General features: G+C 39.1%; 1 protein-coding gene across 6 annotated transcripts in view; it reads left to right on the top strand.

Moving 5' to 3' along the window:
- The window catches only part of cpeb3 (cytoplasmic polyadenylation element binding protein 3), a 102,325-nt gene that overhangs the window by 35,091 nt on the left and 48,678 nt on the right, over positions 1-18,556 (top strand). For 5 of the 6 annotated variants that reach the window (XM_069900513.1, XM_069900515.1, XM_069900517.1 and 2 more), the window contains one exon: positions 15,325-15,348. The exons of the other annotated variant lie outside the window; for it this stretch is intronic. In XM_069900513.1, the coding sequence (XP_069756614.1) occupies positions 15,325-15,348 (24 nt within the window). The remainder of the gene's footprint in view (positions 1-15,324; positions 15,349-18,556) is intronic. 6 annotated transcript variants of the gene reach the window in all.

The following is an 18,556-nucleotide window of genomic DNA, read 5'->3' as shown; positions in this document are numbered from 1 at the left end:
TGAGTCTTGCATTAGTAGTGTGCAAACTTTGGAGAGGATTCTAAGGGATAGGATTTAAGAGCATTTAGAGAAACCATATCTGCTCAGGAATAGTCAGCATGGCTTTGTGAAAGGCATGTTGTACCTCATGAGCCTAATTGAGTTTTTTGAGGAAGTTACAAAAGCAATAGATATGGTGTATGTGGAGTTTAGGAAAACATTTGACAAGGTTCCCCCATGGTGGGCTCATTCAGAAATTCATGAGGCATGGAACCTTAGCTTTGTGGATTTAGAATTTGCTTGCCTGCAGATAGCAGAGGGGAGTAGTAGATGGAATGTACTGAAGGTCAGTGACAAGTGGAGTTCCACAGAGATCTATTCTGGGACCCTGCTCTTTGTGATTCTTTGTGAAGAATTAGAAGGAATGTTTGGTAAATTTGCAGATGATATGAAGCGGAGTTGTTATGGATAGTGTAGGAGATTTCCACAGGTTACAACAGGATATAAATAGGATGCCGGGCGGAGAAGTGGCAGATGGAGTTCAATCCAGATAAGTGTGAAGTGATGCATTTTGAAAGGTCGAATTTGACGGTGGAGTACATGGTTAATGGCAAATTTCTTAATAGTGTGGTCTAAATCCATAAATCTCTCAAATTGATAGGGTAATTAAGAAGGCTTACGATATGCTGGCCTTCATTAGTAGGATTAAAAATATTAAAATAGTGATATTTACATTGATAGTTTAAATTGTATTCCTTGAAGCACACCAGTTAAAAGTTTACTGTTCTTTGGGAAAATAAAGTTCCTCAGAGAATATACTGATTCCTTGATGAACTTCAAGCATTAGCAACATTGTCTTTCCATTCGACCAGGAGCTTGGAAACAGTCTTGAACCTGATTCATCATGTCCTCTTCAAGATGCTTTGGCCTTTTCATTGATGACTATACCTTTAGTAATTTAGTCTCTGTGCCTTTGATTTTAAATTACTCTGCTTTTCATTTCCTTTAAAGATCTTCTTAACATTTATGGCATTCAGTTAAATTTGATGTCCCCCTCCTTTATAAAGTTTTCTCTGGCTCATTCCTTTGAATACGTCTCTGTGATCTTAAATTATAGAAAATAAAACTGTCAGGGTTTCTCTGAATATAATCTTTTAACTATTTAACTCTAAATGTGTTCATTACTTCTGAAGATATTTACAGATTTCAGACAGAAATTCAAAATTTATCTCAGGCTTCATAATTCATTAACTGTAGGGAATATGCTGGCCAACCTCTTCATGTGGTTTAATTTATATCATGTTAAAACAATTTAAATTTAGTTTTTCCCAAGTTCAGAAGTCCTATTCAGTTTTTATTATAATTGCAAACTTGGGATTTGAAATGGGAAAAGCCTTAATTCGGTCTACCAGAATTGGCTGACTTCATAGGAACCACTTGATCCATCAATTGAAGCTCTGACATTGAACCCACTTCCAAATCTATGATGTAGTTTTCATGGGGACTTCCAATATGGTTCAATAAAAAAAGATGCTAGGTAATGCAGCCAAGCATATTAATTATTAATTTATTTTGATGGTATCTGGGGAATATGTGCACTTTCCTATTTAAGCATACTAATGGTGTTTTGAACTCCAAGGAACAATGAGTTGGTGCAATCAGACTATGCAACAAATTAATATTTATCAATTTCGATCCTAATTTATCTCTCTCCAAGTCCTGCTATGATGCCATGTCTGCTACCTTGTTTGTTCAATACTTCAGCCATGTGTAATTGCTCAACCAAAGACTGGATCCAGCCACGTTGTCATATTTTGCTTACAGATGCCATTTTTGTATCCAAATCTGAAATCTCTACTTAAAATTGAGTTGTTTTTGCAGACCATTGCAACACCTGAGGGTTGTCTTAAATTATATTATCACTGCAAATTCAATGGAAGACAATTAAGAGGGCAGATGTTTTGATTCAAGAACAATGACTTTTAAAAAATAGAATAAACTAGATTATAGAATAGGTGGTGTTTGCAAGATGGGTGATTTCCTGCAGGTGATTCGCTTTGTATTGTGGCTCTATCAGTGACCAGGCAACAACAGATTTGGATATGATAACATGGAAGTCTTTGTTAGTTAGACATACTTCAGCAGTTTTGGGTCTCTGGTACCCTGCCTGCAGTATTTAAACAGGATAAACATTATATTTCTTGTTTTACCTTTTAATCCAGAATATTTGATATTCATCTTTTTGACGGGTGGATGTTTCACATCCCCCATGGACATTTGAGTGACTTTTTACAATTTTGTTTTGTGAGTTTTAACTTTATTTGCATAATTAATGTTTTCTGCTGCTCTCACCAGCTTTAGAATAACTGTTTCTTCCGTTGAGCCAAGCGGGGTGTCTGAATAAGTATCGTGTTTCTTGCACTGAGGCTATCGATAGTCTGTTATTCATAGACACTTTTACCTCTCCGGTGTAAACTTGGTTTCTTGCGTTTGCTTTTTGTCTGTCCATTTGCTTAGTTTTTCTTCTCTTGCACCACCTCATCCTATTTCTTTTTTTGCAACCTTTAAATAAGTGGTTACATTTATTTAGTTCCATCTTTCAAAGAAAGAGGATCACCAATTTTGCCAAGATGATCCACAGTATCATTCCAACAATTTTACAATGACCGTCTAGGGATGTTGCCGTTCATTCATTTTATAGATGCCAACAACAATAGTTTTACATTGCACATGTTGTGGAGACATCTTCTATTGTATTTAACGTAGCCATGATGTACAAGCAAATGTATGTTTTCTTTGTTTGGGAGTTGGTTGACATCTGTTTTGTGTTTCTTGAAAGGTCTAGTGATTTTGGAAACTGAAAAATCTTGACCTGAACCCTAAAACAACGCATCAGCTGATGTCCAATGAATTGAACAGATCTCAATCTAACTCTGACTCCTTTCAGGCACAAAGAAATGCTCCAGTAGATGAGGCAGGGAATCGAATGTCCTTGTGTATATGATCCTTGAATCATGATTAATGAAAGAGGAAAGTATTATAAATAATTCAGCAACTTCTCATTAATGAATTACTGTTTGCCAGGTCCGATTATAGACTGCCACTGATAGAATCCTTCAATTCCCTTGGTCTTTCAAATAACCTCCTTTAAATAATTGTAGATTATTATAAAGGTTTAAATGTTTGCCAGCTATTGAGTATTATTTGAAGGCAATGTGACAGAGATGATATCCCATTGAATGTAATTTTCAGCAGAATATAATTAGATACATAAAATATTGAAGATATTCCAGATACTTTCTTCATTTAAAAAAAAATAAATTAAGATATTTTCTCCACCATGATCACCACTGTGCGTCCACACGTCACTGAGATGGTCCGACTTTGAGCCGAGCAGTATAGAAATTACCAATTTGAATCTGTGTCAGTGATGCTGGAATTGAGAGAATTAATTTGTTTAAGATTCTGTGGCTAGTTAACTTTGTGCAACTTCAGTGAAATAAGTTTCTTCTCCAGTTGAAATAAAAATCTTCCTTTGCATTAGTACCAAGAAACTACCTCAAACTTGTGTGCCTGGGAAGTAAAGGATGCAAAATATAAAATACTGAATTAATTGTTTATTTGCATGATTAGATTAGGAAATGTGTTGAAGAAATGTAGTTAAACAACAATTTGGGCATATTGTAATGTACACTTGCAATTAGATAACTGACAGACTTGCTGGTTTATTTAGGCTTGCTAGTTTATTTAGTATGTTCAGTGCAAACAGATTATTTGGCTCAGTTGATCCCTGATGATATTTGTGTTGTAAACTGAAATTCTCATTGAGCAGCTTCAGCAGATGACCTTCAGTTCTGAATTGTATCTTTGACGTATTTTAGACTTGTGCCTCTCAGTTGCTTTACATCTCCAACAGGCATTCTCAGGCGTCCTGCCTGGGAGCCACAGCACATTTGGGTAAAAGCCTTATTTTCTTTTTTGCCTTTATGTAACATAAATATTTTTTTTTGTATTTTTATGTAGTCAGTAGGAGAGAAGTATGGAAGAAACCAAAAGCTGACTGCTTCACCAGGAAGGGGGCCCATAAGCCTAGCAGAGTCCTAAGGTGGCGGTGGGGGGGAGGTGCATAGCTGACAAAGGTTGAGAATGTCTGATGTAGAACACTTTTGAAGGTAGATTTATGGGCTTTATTAGAATGAGTATTAACCGTTAAAATTGCTGATGTAACAAATTCTATAAAGCAGAAATGACTGCAAAGCCAGGGAGTAATATTGAGCAGAAATGATACATTTCAAATGTCCCAGAATAAGCAATGGGCCAGTCTTGCTGTTTATTGTTTATGGGTTTGATGAAGCTTAAGGTCTTGAAGCATCTGCCCTGTTGAGCCGTGAAGCTAGCAAATTTGAAACTCCAAATCTGGCTCTGATGCTGGATTGAATGTCAGACATGTTTGAAAGTTACAGTATTTGTTCGTGGAAAGGGTCCGTTCCTATCTTTGTTGGCTGGCGGAATTTTTCACTGTCTGATGACAATGCTCTGAGCTCTGGGTAATGAAGAGCCAATAGAATGGGCCCGCTGTATCCTGTCCAAGTGTGGGAGTGACTGTGGAAGATGATTCTGAAAAGGGGATTCACAAATGAAATTGGGTCATTAAAGTTGTAAAATTTACAATCAAAAGAATGATACAAAGGATGGGTATAATTACAAGGGTTCTGAGACTGGGTTCCTTTAAAACAAGTTTAATGTTCTCAGATAATTCTGTTTGATTATAACTGGGGATTTCCTTAGTTTGAGGGTCCTTGAAGAGATCATTAGTTTCAAGTTATTTAGAGCGAGTTTGGAAAAGATGTATACAGAAGATTTTGCAGCATAGAACATTTTACCACAGAATGCTCATGCAGTTGGGCTGACTGCACCTGTTGCAAAAATGTGTGTTTCTGTGGTTGGAAATGCTTGAGGCTAGAAACTTCTTTATTTTGCATATATCCCAGGGATAAATTATGCACACATTGTAATTTGACATGGAATTCATTTGGTCCCTGGAATTTTACATTTTCATTTTTTTTTTTAAATCCAAGTACTATTTCTTCCCAATTAGTATTTGTTTTTTTTTTAATGTATTATAGACAAATCTTGTTTCTTGTTTATGCTTTGATTTGGAGACTGGGGATAATTGCCACACAAAACGTAAAATTGCGCCCAACAGCGGTGACGCTTTGCGAGCAGCTCTGATGGGAATAATCAAATATTCCCGTTCAGAACTTCCAAAAATCAAACAAAAAAACTCCAAATCAAACTTACCCGACCACATGGGTGTCTTAAGATCGCTGGTAGACCTTGGATTCGGCAGTCTCTGTCGGGCCGTGGGACCTTCAAACAGTTCAGGCAAGTACAACAACACTGCGGGAGTTTTAAACAGCCAGTGATCAGGCAATTTAAATTTCGTGGGAGTCACAGACACTCGGCACATTTAAACATTGCGAATGACTGAAATGAACAGCACATGGATCATTTAAACACCATGGGAACTTCTAGAATGGACCCACGGGCCAGGTAAAGAAGACTCAACCACGTGGACACAGAGGTGGGGGTGGGAGGTGCTACAGATCAAGCTGAGATGCAGGGACCTGAGGTTTCTGCTCACTACTATCCTCCTGGCCAACACACAGTCCTTGGAGAACGAACCTGATGAACTTCAAGCTAGACTTCAACATCAAAGAGACATCAGGGAGTGCTACATGATGTGCTTTACAGAAACATGGCTAAACACAGACATCCCGGACATGGTGCTGCACCCCAAGGGCTACACCCTCCATCGCGCTGACTGAACAATGGCATCTGGAAAAACCAGGGAGGGTGGAGTTTGTGTCATCATCAATTCATTATGGTGCACAGATGAGATTGTCATCTCCCAGTCCTGCTCCCCCATCCTGGAAAGTCTGGCGATCAAGTGTTGCCCATTCTACCTGCCAAGGGAGTTCACTGCTATCATCCTGGTCAGTGTATATTCCACCCTAGACTAACGTCAGGCAGGCACTGGAGAGACTGAGCACTGTGATTTAACAGGTATGAGACAGCACATCCTAATGCCTTCCTGATCATTGTGGGGGACTTCATCAGGCCAACCTGAAGATGTCTCTGACAAACTACCACCAACACATCACATGTGAGGCTAGGGAAACCAACACACTCGACCACTGCTTCACCACCATGAAGAATGTATACCAAGTCACACCACGACTGGACTTTGGTAAGTCTGTACTCCGGTCATACAAGCAGAGACTGAAAACCACAGCACCAGTGATGAAGACGGTGAAGGTGTGGTTGAGGGAGGCAGATGAGCATCTGCAGGACTGATTTGAATTGGTGGACTGGAACATATTCAAGAATTCATCCATAGACTTGCATGAATATGCAACAGGTATCACTGACTTCAACAGGACCTGCGTTGATGAGTGTGCTCAGGCACAAATACCGGGTGTTCCCCAACCAGAAGCCCTAGAAGAATCAGAAAATTCGCAATCTGTTGAGGGCGAGAACAAGGGCATTTAAGGCTGGGGATCGTGATCTTTACAAAGTCCAGGTACGAGCTGCGGAAGGCCATCTCTGAAGCAAAGTGGCAATTCAGGAGGAAGCAAGAAACAGTCAGATACACGCCAGCTATGGCATGGGGTGCAGGCCATTACAGCCTACAAAGTGAGGGTGAATGCTATCGATGGCTGTGATGCTTCATTACCCGATGAGCTGAACACCTTCTATGTCCACTTTGAGAAGAAGAACCAAACAGTGACTACTAGAATTCCTAAAAAGGCTGAGAATCCTGTGATATCTGTCTCTGAGGGCAACATCAAAACATCATTCAAGAGGGTGAACTTTCGCAAGGCAGCAGGCCCTGACGGCATACCTGGCAGGATACTGAGAATCTGCTACTAGCTGGAGTGTTCACACACATTTTCATCCTCTCATTGCTGCAGTCAGAGATTTTCACCTGCTTAAAAAGGGCATCAATCATCCCGATATTGAAGAAGAGTAGTGTGCGCTGCCTCAACGACTACTGCCCAGTAACACTAACTTCTAAGAGGCTAATCATGGCCTGTAATGGAAGATTCTAACCTATTTTTTAACCTGTTTTTTTCTTAATTTCCAGCTCTTGGTTCTGCAGAGCTGAGAACCTTTTTTAAAACTTGCAGCTTTGGGTTCTGCACATGAACTAACACATACCTAAGTAAAGATCTTGCTCTATCCTCAATTCACTGTTATTTTAATTTTTCTATAGTAATGTTGTAAGATGGTTATAAATATTGGTATCACGATGCTGGCACAGAACACAGTATTTCACGGCTTGTTCATGACAATAAATTCCGATTCTGACATGACTATCAGAGTCTTAATTATAAATGTAATGTCCTTCATGAAACTTGTGCATAATGCAATCAACAAAAATGTTAACATGCAAGGTGGGTACTGTGGAACCTCCTCCCTGTGATGTCCCTCTTTTATATGTTATCCTTCCTTTGCAATGTTCTTTAATTTAGACACACAGGATGGTAGCAAGCCCATTCAGCCCACGAACCTTATGCTGCCCAATTACACACAATTAACCTACAATCTCAGTTCAGTTTTTGGAGGTGGGAGGAATCTGGAGTGCCTGGAGGAAACCCACGCAGACACAAGGAGAACGTACAAACTCCTTACAGACCGCGCCAGATTCAAACCCGGGTTGCACCATCTGCTATGCTAACTATGCTGCCCTCTGGTTTCTCATTGATAACTTTCCGCTGAAGTTGTTGAGAGCATGTAGAATAAGCTCAACCTCCTTTCTCTAATGGGTCATCCAATCGTAGACCCTCTACCTTGTGGCATGACCACAGCTTTCATTCTATCAATCCTGTGACTTTGACAAATTCTACAACACTTTATAATATGATATTTTAAAGACAGAATTAAAAGAAATGTTGGTATGGACTTGAAAATTAATCGCATTAAATGAAATGATCTGCAACTTGTTTAGTGGCCTGCTGTTTCTTCTTGTGGATTTCATTGGACTTCCTATACTTTATCAGCCTAAAAGCAAGGATATTTTTGATGGAGACCATTGGTAGAACTTGCACATGAGCCCAACATGTAACTGGAGTTACACAACCAACAAAAAGACAGGAAAACCTTGGACCCATGCAAGTACCGTACAACTCTGTCTTGGAGAAACAATGAAAAGACAGACATAGTTGGGACAATTTTGGGTTTCCTTCTTCTTCAAGTTGAGTTTCTTTTTTTGTTTTGATTCAATTGACTTTCTCTGCTATGTTCATTATAATCAAGTTTCGAGCTCTTCCTCTATTTCTCTTGATCAATGAGGTATGTAGCTTCAGCCCCATTGGTCAGGTGTCATCAGTACTCATTCAGCAATTGGCTTGCCTCAAGTTTTCACATAATCATTTCCAAAGTCTACCATCTCTGTGACTTCCTTTACTGATTGAGTCTGTCACGTGAACTGAGCTTCCATCCGGGTACTGCTAATGTCAAGCTTCTCCACACTCCTTGTCTGGTGACCTGTAGATGACTCCAGGCATCCTATGATGGAACAGAGAAGGGACAGTAAAAATGTTTTTCAGTTTGTATCAGAACTGGAAGTTGGCTGCCAAAAAAACATTAAGAGTCAAGCCAACCCTTTAGCTAAATTCGTGGCAAAAAATTAATGGTTTTCTGGTAACTTTGGAGGAGATTTCAAACTTAGTAGAGTGCATCATTTCTAACTGTTACTTGATTGGAGCCTGTTTGGTGAAGCTGGCCCAGTCTTCAGCACAGGGGTCTTGATTGTTGAAGGGAGCTTTAGAAAAGCATTGCCTTTTTGTTGGAAGCTGATGCACCATCAATTACTTTAAAAGATTATATAGAAACTGGTCGTCTTTTATTAACCGCAGAATGGAGGCATGTCCTAAACTGAGGATGGAGCTGTGGCACAGTCACCTTTATTCTGGGGTCTGTAGGAGGAGCCTCAGGCACAATTAGCAAGGGGCGGCTCCAGATGAACCATAACAAGTACTAACGCAGCCAAAACGTAAATGCAGTGGTTAACCACAGGATCTTAAATAAACCCTACATGAAGGAGAGAACAATTTGGTTGAGTAAGCCACTTCCCATTTTGGCAGAACTGTCAAGACCATCAAAAAACAAAGTAATCTAATTATTTTTGACTATGTCAGACATTAAAGAACTGAATTTGAATGGTCGATGCTTTTTTTTGGCAGGGGGGATCTTACTGAGGTACTCTATGCTAAAATTGAAATGTTTTCGTCCATTTAACTTGAAGTTGATTGATTTTCGTTGCTTGTAGCCGCTGCTCCCCATTGGAAATGAATGGTGAAGCAAACTTTTCAATGGATCCAAACTAGTTCAGGCGGTTTGCATGAACTCCCAGCCAAGGGCCCAGCGATCCCTGCAGCTTCATGCTCTCTGAATTCCTGCAGCATTCAAAAAAATGAGCAAATTGTAGATTTCAACACGGGTGGCAGAGTTTTTGTTTAAATATCAAACCTGTAATTATGCAGAGAGTAAGGTGGGTATTCTCACAACACTTTAGAACCTAAACAAGTACTTAAGTCATCAAGCAATAGAAGACTACAAATTCTTTCTTTCTTCTTCTTCTTTGGCTTGGCTTCGCGGACGAAGATTTATGGAGGGGGTAAAAGTCCACGTCAGCTGCAGGCTCGATTGTGGCTGACAAGTCCGATGCGGGACAGGCAGACACGGTTGCAGCGGTTGCAGGGGAAAATTGGTTGGTTGGGGTTGGGTGTTGGGTTTTTCCTCCTTTGTCTTTTGTCAGTGAGGTGGGCTCTGTGGTCTTCTTCAAAGGAGGTTGCTGCCCGCTGAACTGTGAGGCGCCAAGATGCACGGTTTGAGGCGATATCAGCCCACTGGCGGTGGTCAATGTGGCAGGCACCAAGAGATTTCTTTAGGCAGTCCTTGTACCTCTTCTTTGGTGCACCTCTGTCACGGTGGCCAGTGGAGAGCTTGCCATATAACACGATCTTGGGAAGGCTATGGTCCTCCATTCTGGAGACGTGACCCACCCAGCGCAGCTGGATCTTCAGCAGCGTGGACTCGATGCTGTCGGCCTCTGCCATCTCGAGTACTTCGACGTTAGGGATGAAGTCACTCCAATGAATTTTGAGGATGGAGCGGAGACAACGCTGATGGAAGCGTTCTAGGAGCCGTAGGTGATGCCGGTAGAGGACCCATGATTCGGAGCCGAACAGGAGTGTGGGTATGACAACGGCTCTGTATACGCTAATCTTTGTGAGGTTTTTCAGTTGGTTGTTTTTCCAGACTCTTTTGTGTAGTCTTCCAAAGGCGCTATTTGCCTTGGAGAGTCTGTTGTCTATCTCGTTGTCGATCCTTGCATCTGATGAAATGGTGCAGCCGAGATAGGTAAACTGGTTGACCGTTTTGAGTTTTGTGTGCCCGATGGAGATGTGGGTGGGCTGGTAGTCATGGTGGGGAGCTGGCTGATGGAGGACCTCCGTTTTCTTCAGGCTGACTTCCAGGCCAAACATTTTGGCAGTTTCCGCAAAACAGGACGTCAAGCGCTGAAGAGCTGGCTCTGAATGGGCAACTAAAGCGGCATCGTCTGCAAAGAGTAGTTCACGGACAAGTTTCTCTTGTGTCTTGGTGTGAGCTTGCAGGCGCCTCAGATTGAAGAGACTGCCATCCGTGCGGTACCGGATGTAAACAGCGTCTTCATTGTTGAGGTCTTTCGTGGCTTGGTTCAGCATCATGCTGAAGAAGATTGAAAAGAGGGTTGGTGCGAGAACACAGCCTTGCTTCACGCCATTGTTAATGGAGAAGGGTTCAGAGAGCTCATTGCTGTATCTGACCCGACTTTGTTGGTTTTCGTGCAGTTTGATAATCATGTTGAGGAACTTTGGGGGGCATCCGATGCGCTCTAGTATTTGCCAAAGCCCTTTCCTGCTCACGGTGTCGAAGGCTTTGGTGAGGTCAACAAAGGTGATGTAGAGTCCTTTGTTTTGTTCTCTGCACTTTTCTTGGAGCTGTCTGAGGGCAAAGACCATGTCAGTAGTTCCTCTCTTTGCACGAAATGAAGGGTTGGTAAATGGGTGGAAGTGGACATGGTGAGCAAGAGGACTTTTTTTGTACTGAATGGTACAGACTCTAAAGTGGAGCAATGACAGTGGGAAATGCTGATATCCTTCTCTCCCTCACACCCCATAACCATTTTGTTTACATCCATGTGCCTATTTCACATTTTCCCCTTTCACACTTGCATCCCAGTAAATCGGCCTTTCAGTGTCCCGGGATAGGAACGGGAGTTTGGCCTTTCACACTTGGCCACTCCTAACTGGGACACTGAACACTTTCACACTTGCAAGGGTTTATCCCTGGCGCTTGGCCTGTTCTACCTTTAATAGGAAGTGCCTGCAATGCAATTGCCCATTTCACATTTGCCTGATCTCAACGTTGGCGTCTGCAGACGCCGGGGGATTGTACTTGGGGTCGAGGCCAGCAATCCCCGGTGTGAGATGATGTCGTCTGATGCAGATTTTGCTTTCACACTTGCCACTTTAAAGGCTGATTGGCGTTTGATTCCTGGGATCACTGGCAAGTGTGAAAGGGGCTTAAGATTCTTTTAAATGTTCCAATTGTACCACCTTGCACAACTATCCCCAGCAATCTATTTCAGGAATCCACCACTTACTGTAAAAAAAACCATCTTTTCTCTCCCTCGAAAACGCCTTCATTCTCCTTAAATCTATGGTGAATGCTATTGTCACCATGGGGAAAAAGGCACTGGATGTCCACCCGATATATTGCTTCTCATAATCTTGTATATTTCTTAAGTATCCTTTCAGTCTCCATCCTAGCTCTGTCAATTTTGCTTCTTAGGACAAATTCTTCAGTCCAAGCTGCATCCTCAAACATTTTCTGCACCCTCTCTGAAGCTTCCACGCACTTCCTAAAATGAGGTGACCAGAACTGAAAGCGATACAGCCATTCTCAATTTGGGGTTTGGTGGGGGGGGGGGGGAAGGAGGGTCATACAGCTCCCTGGGGGCCATAGCATAGTTAAGGGTGTCCATGGATTGAAATCAGCAAATATTCTTGTTTTTAAAGTAAGAAAGCAACTCAATTTGTCTGCTTCACTGGGAAAGGGGCCCATAAATGGAGCAGAGTCCTAAGGAGGTCACAACCCAAGAAAAGGTGGAGAATGACTGCTCTAAAGTATAGTTTAACCAGAGTTTTATGGAGCTGCAACGTCACTTCGCAGTAATAGTTGGATGCTATTTTTCCAGTACTGTATCTGCCATGTCCTATTCCTATTGAAACCTTAGCCACTGTCTTTGTATCTAGATTTAGCTTCTGAAGTCCTTCCAACCTACAAATCATTCTGCATCTTTTGTGCTCCATTTCCTTTGTTGAGATCCTCCTGCCTTAGTTGCACATCTTCTCCATGGATGCAATTTTTAAAAAAACTTCAAAGCACAAATCTCTTTGAATTTGTTCTGTATTTTTATGTATAACCATCAACATCCTTGTACCCTCTTGTGCATCCTTTCTTGTTTTGCACCACCTTTGGTGGCAGAGGCTTCAACTGCTTTTTCATGCCCTCAGTATATTTAAAAAAAACTATTTACTTTCTTTTTAAAATATTTTATTGAGTTTAGCATATAAATCCTACATACAAAGTCACAAATTAATATAAATGTAATTCAAATCCATCCATATTTATTGATTAAAGTAAAACTAAATCTATTCTACCCCCTCCTCTAATCAAGGTTACCTTGTAGAAAAAAAATTAGATATGGATTGAAGAGAGGCAAAGAAATTGCCTGTTAAATTTAATCTTTCTAATCGTCATTTTTTAAAGCATTTTGTTCAGTCAAAATTGCATGATTTTCCTCAAATTGCAAATTCAAATATTCTTGAAACATTTTTTAATTTACAGTTTGTTCACTGTGGATTAATATCATGCATTTATAACGATTTATTGGATTTAAGATCAGCCTCAATGGCTGGAATTAAGAGCGATTGGGGAGAATGATCTCAGTAGAACGTTTTCAGGTGAAGGCTGGTACTCTGCTCTTAGTTTGATTAATGATTCCTCATTTCGTGCAAGGCATTTATTACAATTGAAGGTGCTACATAGAATATATATAGAAATATCCAAACTCAAATTATCTCATTTATATGCAGATGTTGATCCTTTATGAGAGAAATGCAAAATTTTTGAAGTGTAATTGATTATATATTTTTGGAGTGTCCCAATTTAGGAAGATATTAGGAAAACATTTTTCAGTCTTTATCAACGATTTTTAAGATCAAAATAGAACCGAGCCTTTTAATTGCCTTGTTTGGTTTTTCTCGTGAACTGAATATACCTCTGTCTGCATGTCAAGAGAAAGTTTGAGCTTTTAGCACATTGACAAGCAATATTAAAAACCATTTTCTACTGTCATGCATTTAATTCCTCTGCAATCTACCCATGAAATGTTGGGCTCTATATTTTATCTACTTTGGGATATTTTGCGAGTTAATGATGCTGTGTTGACTCAACTTGTTCCTTTTGTTCCCCATGGCTGACCCACCAGAAACATCACTTTACATGCAGGTTTGCTCAAACATAAAATTTGAATGTGAAAAAAGCCGAGGTTCATTTTGAATGTTATGAATAGAAGCAAAAGTTGTTTTGGCAATATTCATGGTGAACAAATGAATATGACCAAAATGATCCATGTAGCCAAATCCTCAGAGATGAGTAATTTCTGCTTTCTAGTGTCTGTGATGGCTGGAATGTGGGATTATGTGACAAAGTGGGTGTGAGTGCAAGAAGAACTGAGTTGATGATGTGACAAGGGAAGTGAAAATGAGGAGATCCAGAGGAATGGTTTAATCGAAATATAATAATTTGGGTGATGATTCTATCACCCCTATGTAAACTTCAGTGAAATGAAGTTTTTACTTTAAGTAATGAATCCTTTTGTAAATTGTATGTTTTTGAATTGCCAGAATTAATCTCTGATGTTCCTGCATTTTTGTTGCAGTCAACTGATTAAACAATTTATGTGTGAGCCACAATTCTGCTTCTACATTGAGTTAAAGCAGTACAAAGTTTATAGCCCAAGAAGTCGTGCTTGAGATTGAATTAAGTTGTATTTTCTGCAGAGCAGAATCTTACAGAGAGGAATTGTGTTGAGGCACTACATATTAACCTTATCCACAGGTAACTGCTAATTTACTGTACATTTAAATATTTTATAATATGGTAAGATTATCTTTGAATGTACTTTGTGCTCAAAGACTTTGTCCAAAAGTACGTGTTGAATTTTTATCACTCAAGGTTTGTGTTTGGTTTGAACTAATTTGGGTGATGGCTCATATATAAATGAGTGAAATCAAGTGTTGCAGGTTCACATTGAGTAAATTGTTTCATGGATTATTTGATGATAATTCCTTTCCATATAAAAGAATGTGGTTTTCTCATCTCTGAAACATTTACCTTAAAGTTTTGACCTGGTGTACATAAAAAATTCTGAGGTGGAATGGTGCTGTGGTTCATGTCTATACCAACTACTTTGTTAACATAAACATATTCTAATTTAAGGCAGTGGACTTGCAGGGCCTTAAAGATAATAAAGTCCAGGTTCCTCCTGGCATCAATATTGGAAGGGGTGGATTGAGCAGCTGCATACATGCTTCTAATAATGTTATAGGAACAATAATTGTAGATTGCTGGAGAGTCAGATCTGTACAAGCTTGCACAAGCAATAGGATTGATACCATCTCAGGAAGATACGAACGATGTTAAACTATTTTTAAATGCGCTTTTTTAACAATACCTTCATAAATGGTTTCTAACCAGATTTGATCAATGTTTATGCACATTTTTTCACGTTTTTTTTCCCCTATAAGTAAATAAATCTAGTTTAATTCTGTTGTAAGGTTAAAAGTTAGAAAAGTGGATGGTGCAGAAGATCTGGGATAATTCAATTTATCTTTTTCGTTAATTATTTGGAAGAAGGAAAATTTTTAAAGAATCCTTAATGGAGGAAAACTTGGGAGACAGTTTATTTGTGGATCTGGAAAAGGGGGGATGGTGGTGAAAAGCTCCAAAACTTGTTTGGTGAGAGACGTTAAAATATATGGAGAAATTATATGTCTATATTTCTGTATTTCAGCAATGCTTCTTAACAAGTATTTGAGCTAAACCACAGATATTTTTGTCAATGAATTGCCTCGTATCATTTTGAATTTTGTAAGCATTTCATGAAAAGATGATAGTGTTTAATTGGTGACAGGACGACCCAATTTTTTTTTTTTTGTTTACATGCAGCAAGGACTTTTGGGCGACGAAGAGGTAAAGTGACATTTTGTACTCAAGTTTTCGCTTTTCCAATTAAATAACATTTCAGTGCTATACTGGAGTGATTAACATTTTCCAGTTGCTTTTTATTAACTTTTGGTTAATTAGCACAATTTTAATTTTCTTGCACTTTGGTATTACACTAAATGCTAAAAAGAGCATCAGATTTTTTGAAATTAGTTGGTTCCTTTTACTTGCTTTGAAAATTCTTTCACAGGATCGGACAGAATTAATTGGTGTTCAATTTTGGTTTTTAATTGTGGCTCAAAATTATTATTCAATAGAAGTCAGATTGAGAACAATTCTGAGGTCTCTTTTGTCCCCAATATTTTCTCCTACAGAAATATACTTGAACTTGTTGTTTAAGGTTTTTTTAAAAGATTCCATTCATGGTGTTCCGGAGGGAGGTGTTGAGTGAAAAATCAAATGCTACCCACAGAGGAGAGACCGATTTATTATAAATATCCCACATCTCCTGTGTCTCTACTGGAGAGTTTGTTGCATGCTCTTATCCATCAGGACAGTGTGAATGACAAAAGGAAACCTGAAATAGGACATTTTAAACCCAGAGAGGAACTACCAGTAGTATAAATGTTCCTAGTATTTCTTCATAAAGTAAGGAGGTTTTCAAGATTCACTTGAGTCACAATACTCACTTGGACACTGTGCGCCTTGTAGACGATTCAGGACAAGCCACCTAATTACTGTAGCTCCCTTTACATGCTGCTACTTTACTGAGCTTGCAAAAATAATTTAATTGTGCTACTTTGCCATGTCTTCAATTTGTGTATATTAATTAAAGTTGTATATAAACTTAGCATTAATTTAATCTTTAAAAATCATACTTCACTAGAATGAATTAAGGTAGGTAACTTGGATCAAGAATCTGCTTGATGCTCTATTTATAAAAGGATAAAAATATCTTTTACATGGTAAGTTGATGATTTAATTTGGGTCTTTTTGCTCCCTTGGTGTGCAGAGATAACGGTTTATGTTCATTTTCTTTTCCTTCTACTTTTGAGTCATGATAAGGAGGTGTAAATATTCAAGCCAAACCTTTCAGAAGCAAAATTAGGAAATGCTTCCAAATGCACAGAGTTAGTAGTAGTTCAGAAAACTGTTCTGTCAGCACCAATGGAATCTGGGTCATTGAATTTAAATTTGAGAGAAAGTTTTGTTAACCAAAAACAAAGATAATGGTGAAGATCAGAATGAATGGAGGAGCAGACTTTAAGGGCTCAATGACCAACTCCTTAAATGTGTACTTTAAAAATAATCTTTCATATTTTCTAGCAATTTCCATGAAGAATTCATTAATTAAAAAGCCTCCATTGGAACTTTTGGGTCTCCAAAGCATGTACTATATGTTAACTGTATCTACTTGGTTTAGGAAGATGAGTCTTTTCAAATTGCACCTCTGGCATTGATTGTCAGTAAATTAACTTCTGGTGTGGGAAAGTGACACATTTGAATCCTTTTGCTGAGGTTAGTTCTGTCTGGACAAATGAGATACAACATTTGTAAACGATACTCTCCATGGAAGCCCAGTAAGATCTGTTGAATTTACCTTGGTGGGGCCTGATGATATTTGAGAGATAAATAAATGTTCCGAGAAGAACATTTATGTACTTTTTAAGCTCCTTGGCTATTCTTGTATGGTTAATCTTTTGTTGTGTGCATAAAATTTTGCATCCTGTGGATAAACTACCAATTTAAATGAACTGCTTTCTATAATTATTTTACAAAAGAACTGTCCAACAGAACCTTCACAATTTTCTGGTTTCTGACCTGAAGTGGCTGAGGAGGTTCTTACTTTAAATCTTAAAAATCAGAACCAACTTGGGAATGGCTGCGTGGGCCTGCTAAATCTCTGTAAAGTTACCTAATGCTTCTTGGAGAAATTCACTTGTGGGATCTTGAATGAGATGCTGGAGATACAACGTCTCCCATGTACAAAACCTCACACTGCAGTGATACACAACTCTCAAAGCTGGTGCAAAAGGGAGTAACTGGAAAAAACATTCTCTCCCCTCCCCCACCCCAATTAATTGTTAACTTTTCTAAATAATTTTACCCAACTTCCTGCAATCAATTTAGGAGCAAGTCTTTGAATATAGTTTTCAAATTTTCATGTGGTGATACAAATTAAAAGGGAAGAAACTGTTGATGTGGAGCATTTCCATTTGGTTCCATCAATCCTGAGGCAGCTTGCTTAACATTGGAAAGCCAAGCTTTAATTTCATAACTTTATTATGCCAATAGGGTTCTAGTGGCCTCTTTAATATATCTTCTGGCTTGTGGTTTGAGAAATAGAGATGATTTAAAATGTAGACATACAGCTCGGTTACAGGCTCTTCTGGCCCATGAGCCCATGCCCTCCAAATACACCACTTAACCCACAATCCCCATACGGTTTTGAAGGGTAGGAGGAAACCCATGCAGACAAGGGGAGAACATACAAACTTGTTACAGACAGTGTCGTATATGGACCCGGGTTGCTGGAGTTGTAATAGTGTTGCATTAGCTGTTCAGCTAACCACACATTCTTTTAAAATGTAATAGCAGTTAGCATGTATTGATACTTGGAAAGACGCGGGTTTTCTCCTTTTCCCTTTCCAGTAGTTTGTTACAAAGGGCTTTTCCTTGAATATTTTCTTGAAGCGGATCTTCAACAGATAACTGAATCCAATTAACTTTTTATACAGCACTGAAGCTGGGTGATACTTTCTTGCAAAGTTTAGGTCCATTTTGGGCTTTGTTTTTTTTCTTTTTTTGATGTGTAACAATCAGTTGTATTAATTTTAAAAGAAACATTTTGAATAAAATTAAAGACTTGCATTTCAGCTTTATCAATATCATATACAGTAAAGCCCCCCCAATATCTGGATTGGTGAACTAACTGCTAAAGTGAGGGGGGGGGGGGGGCGGGTGGTGGGAAACCAATTTTAAATCTTCATATTTCTTACCTATTTATTGTCCAAGCTTTTTTTGCCGGTTGCTTGAGGCTGCTGCTTGCATTAATTCCAGATAATAGGAATTTTAGTTTACTTTCAATACACTGTTTTCTTCATATTGAAAAATGTGTGCTCAGTGATATGGCCTGTATATAAAAGTAAATATATTCTATATTCTAACACAGTCACATTTTCCTGTTGAGCATACAGAAATTGGGGATGATGTAGAGTTGATGTCTTTGGGTGAA

Source organism: Narcine bancroftii, chromosome 10 (genome assembly GCF_036971445.1).
Source record: "Narcine bancroftii isolate sNarBan1 chromosome 10, sNarBan1.hap1, whole genome shotgun sequence".
In the NCBI taxonomy this organism is placed as follows: Eukaryota; Metazoa; Chordata; class Chondrichthyes; order Torpediniformes; family Narcinidae; genus Narcine; species Narcine bancroftii.
This window is presented reverse-complemented; position numbering and strand designations above follow the sequence as displayed.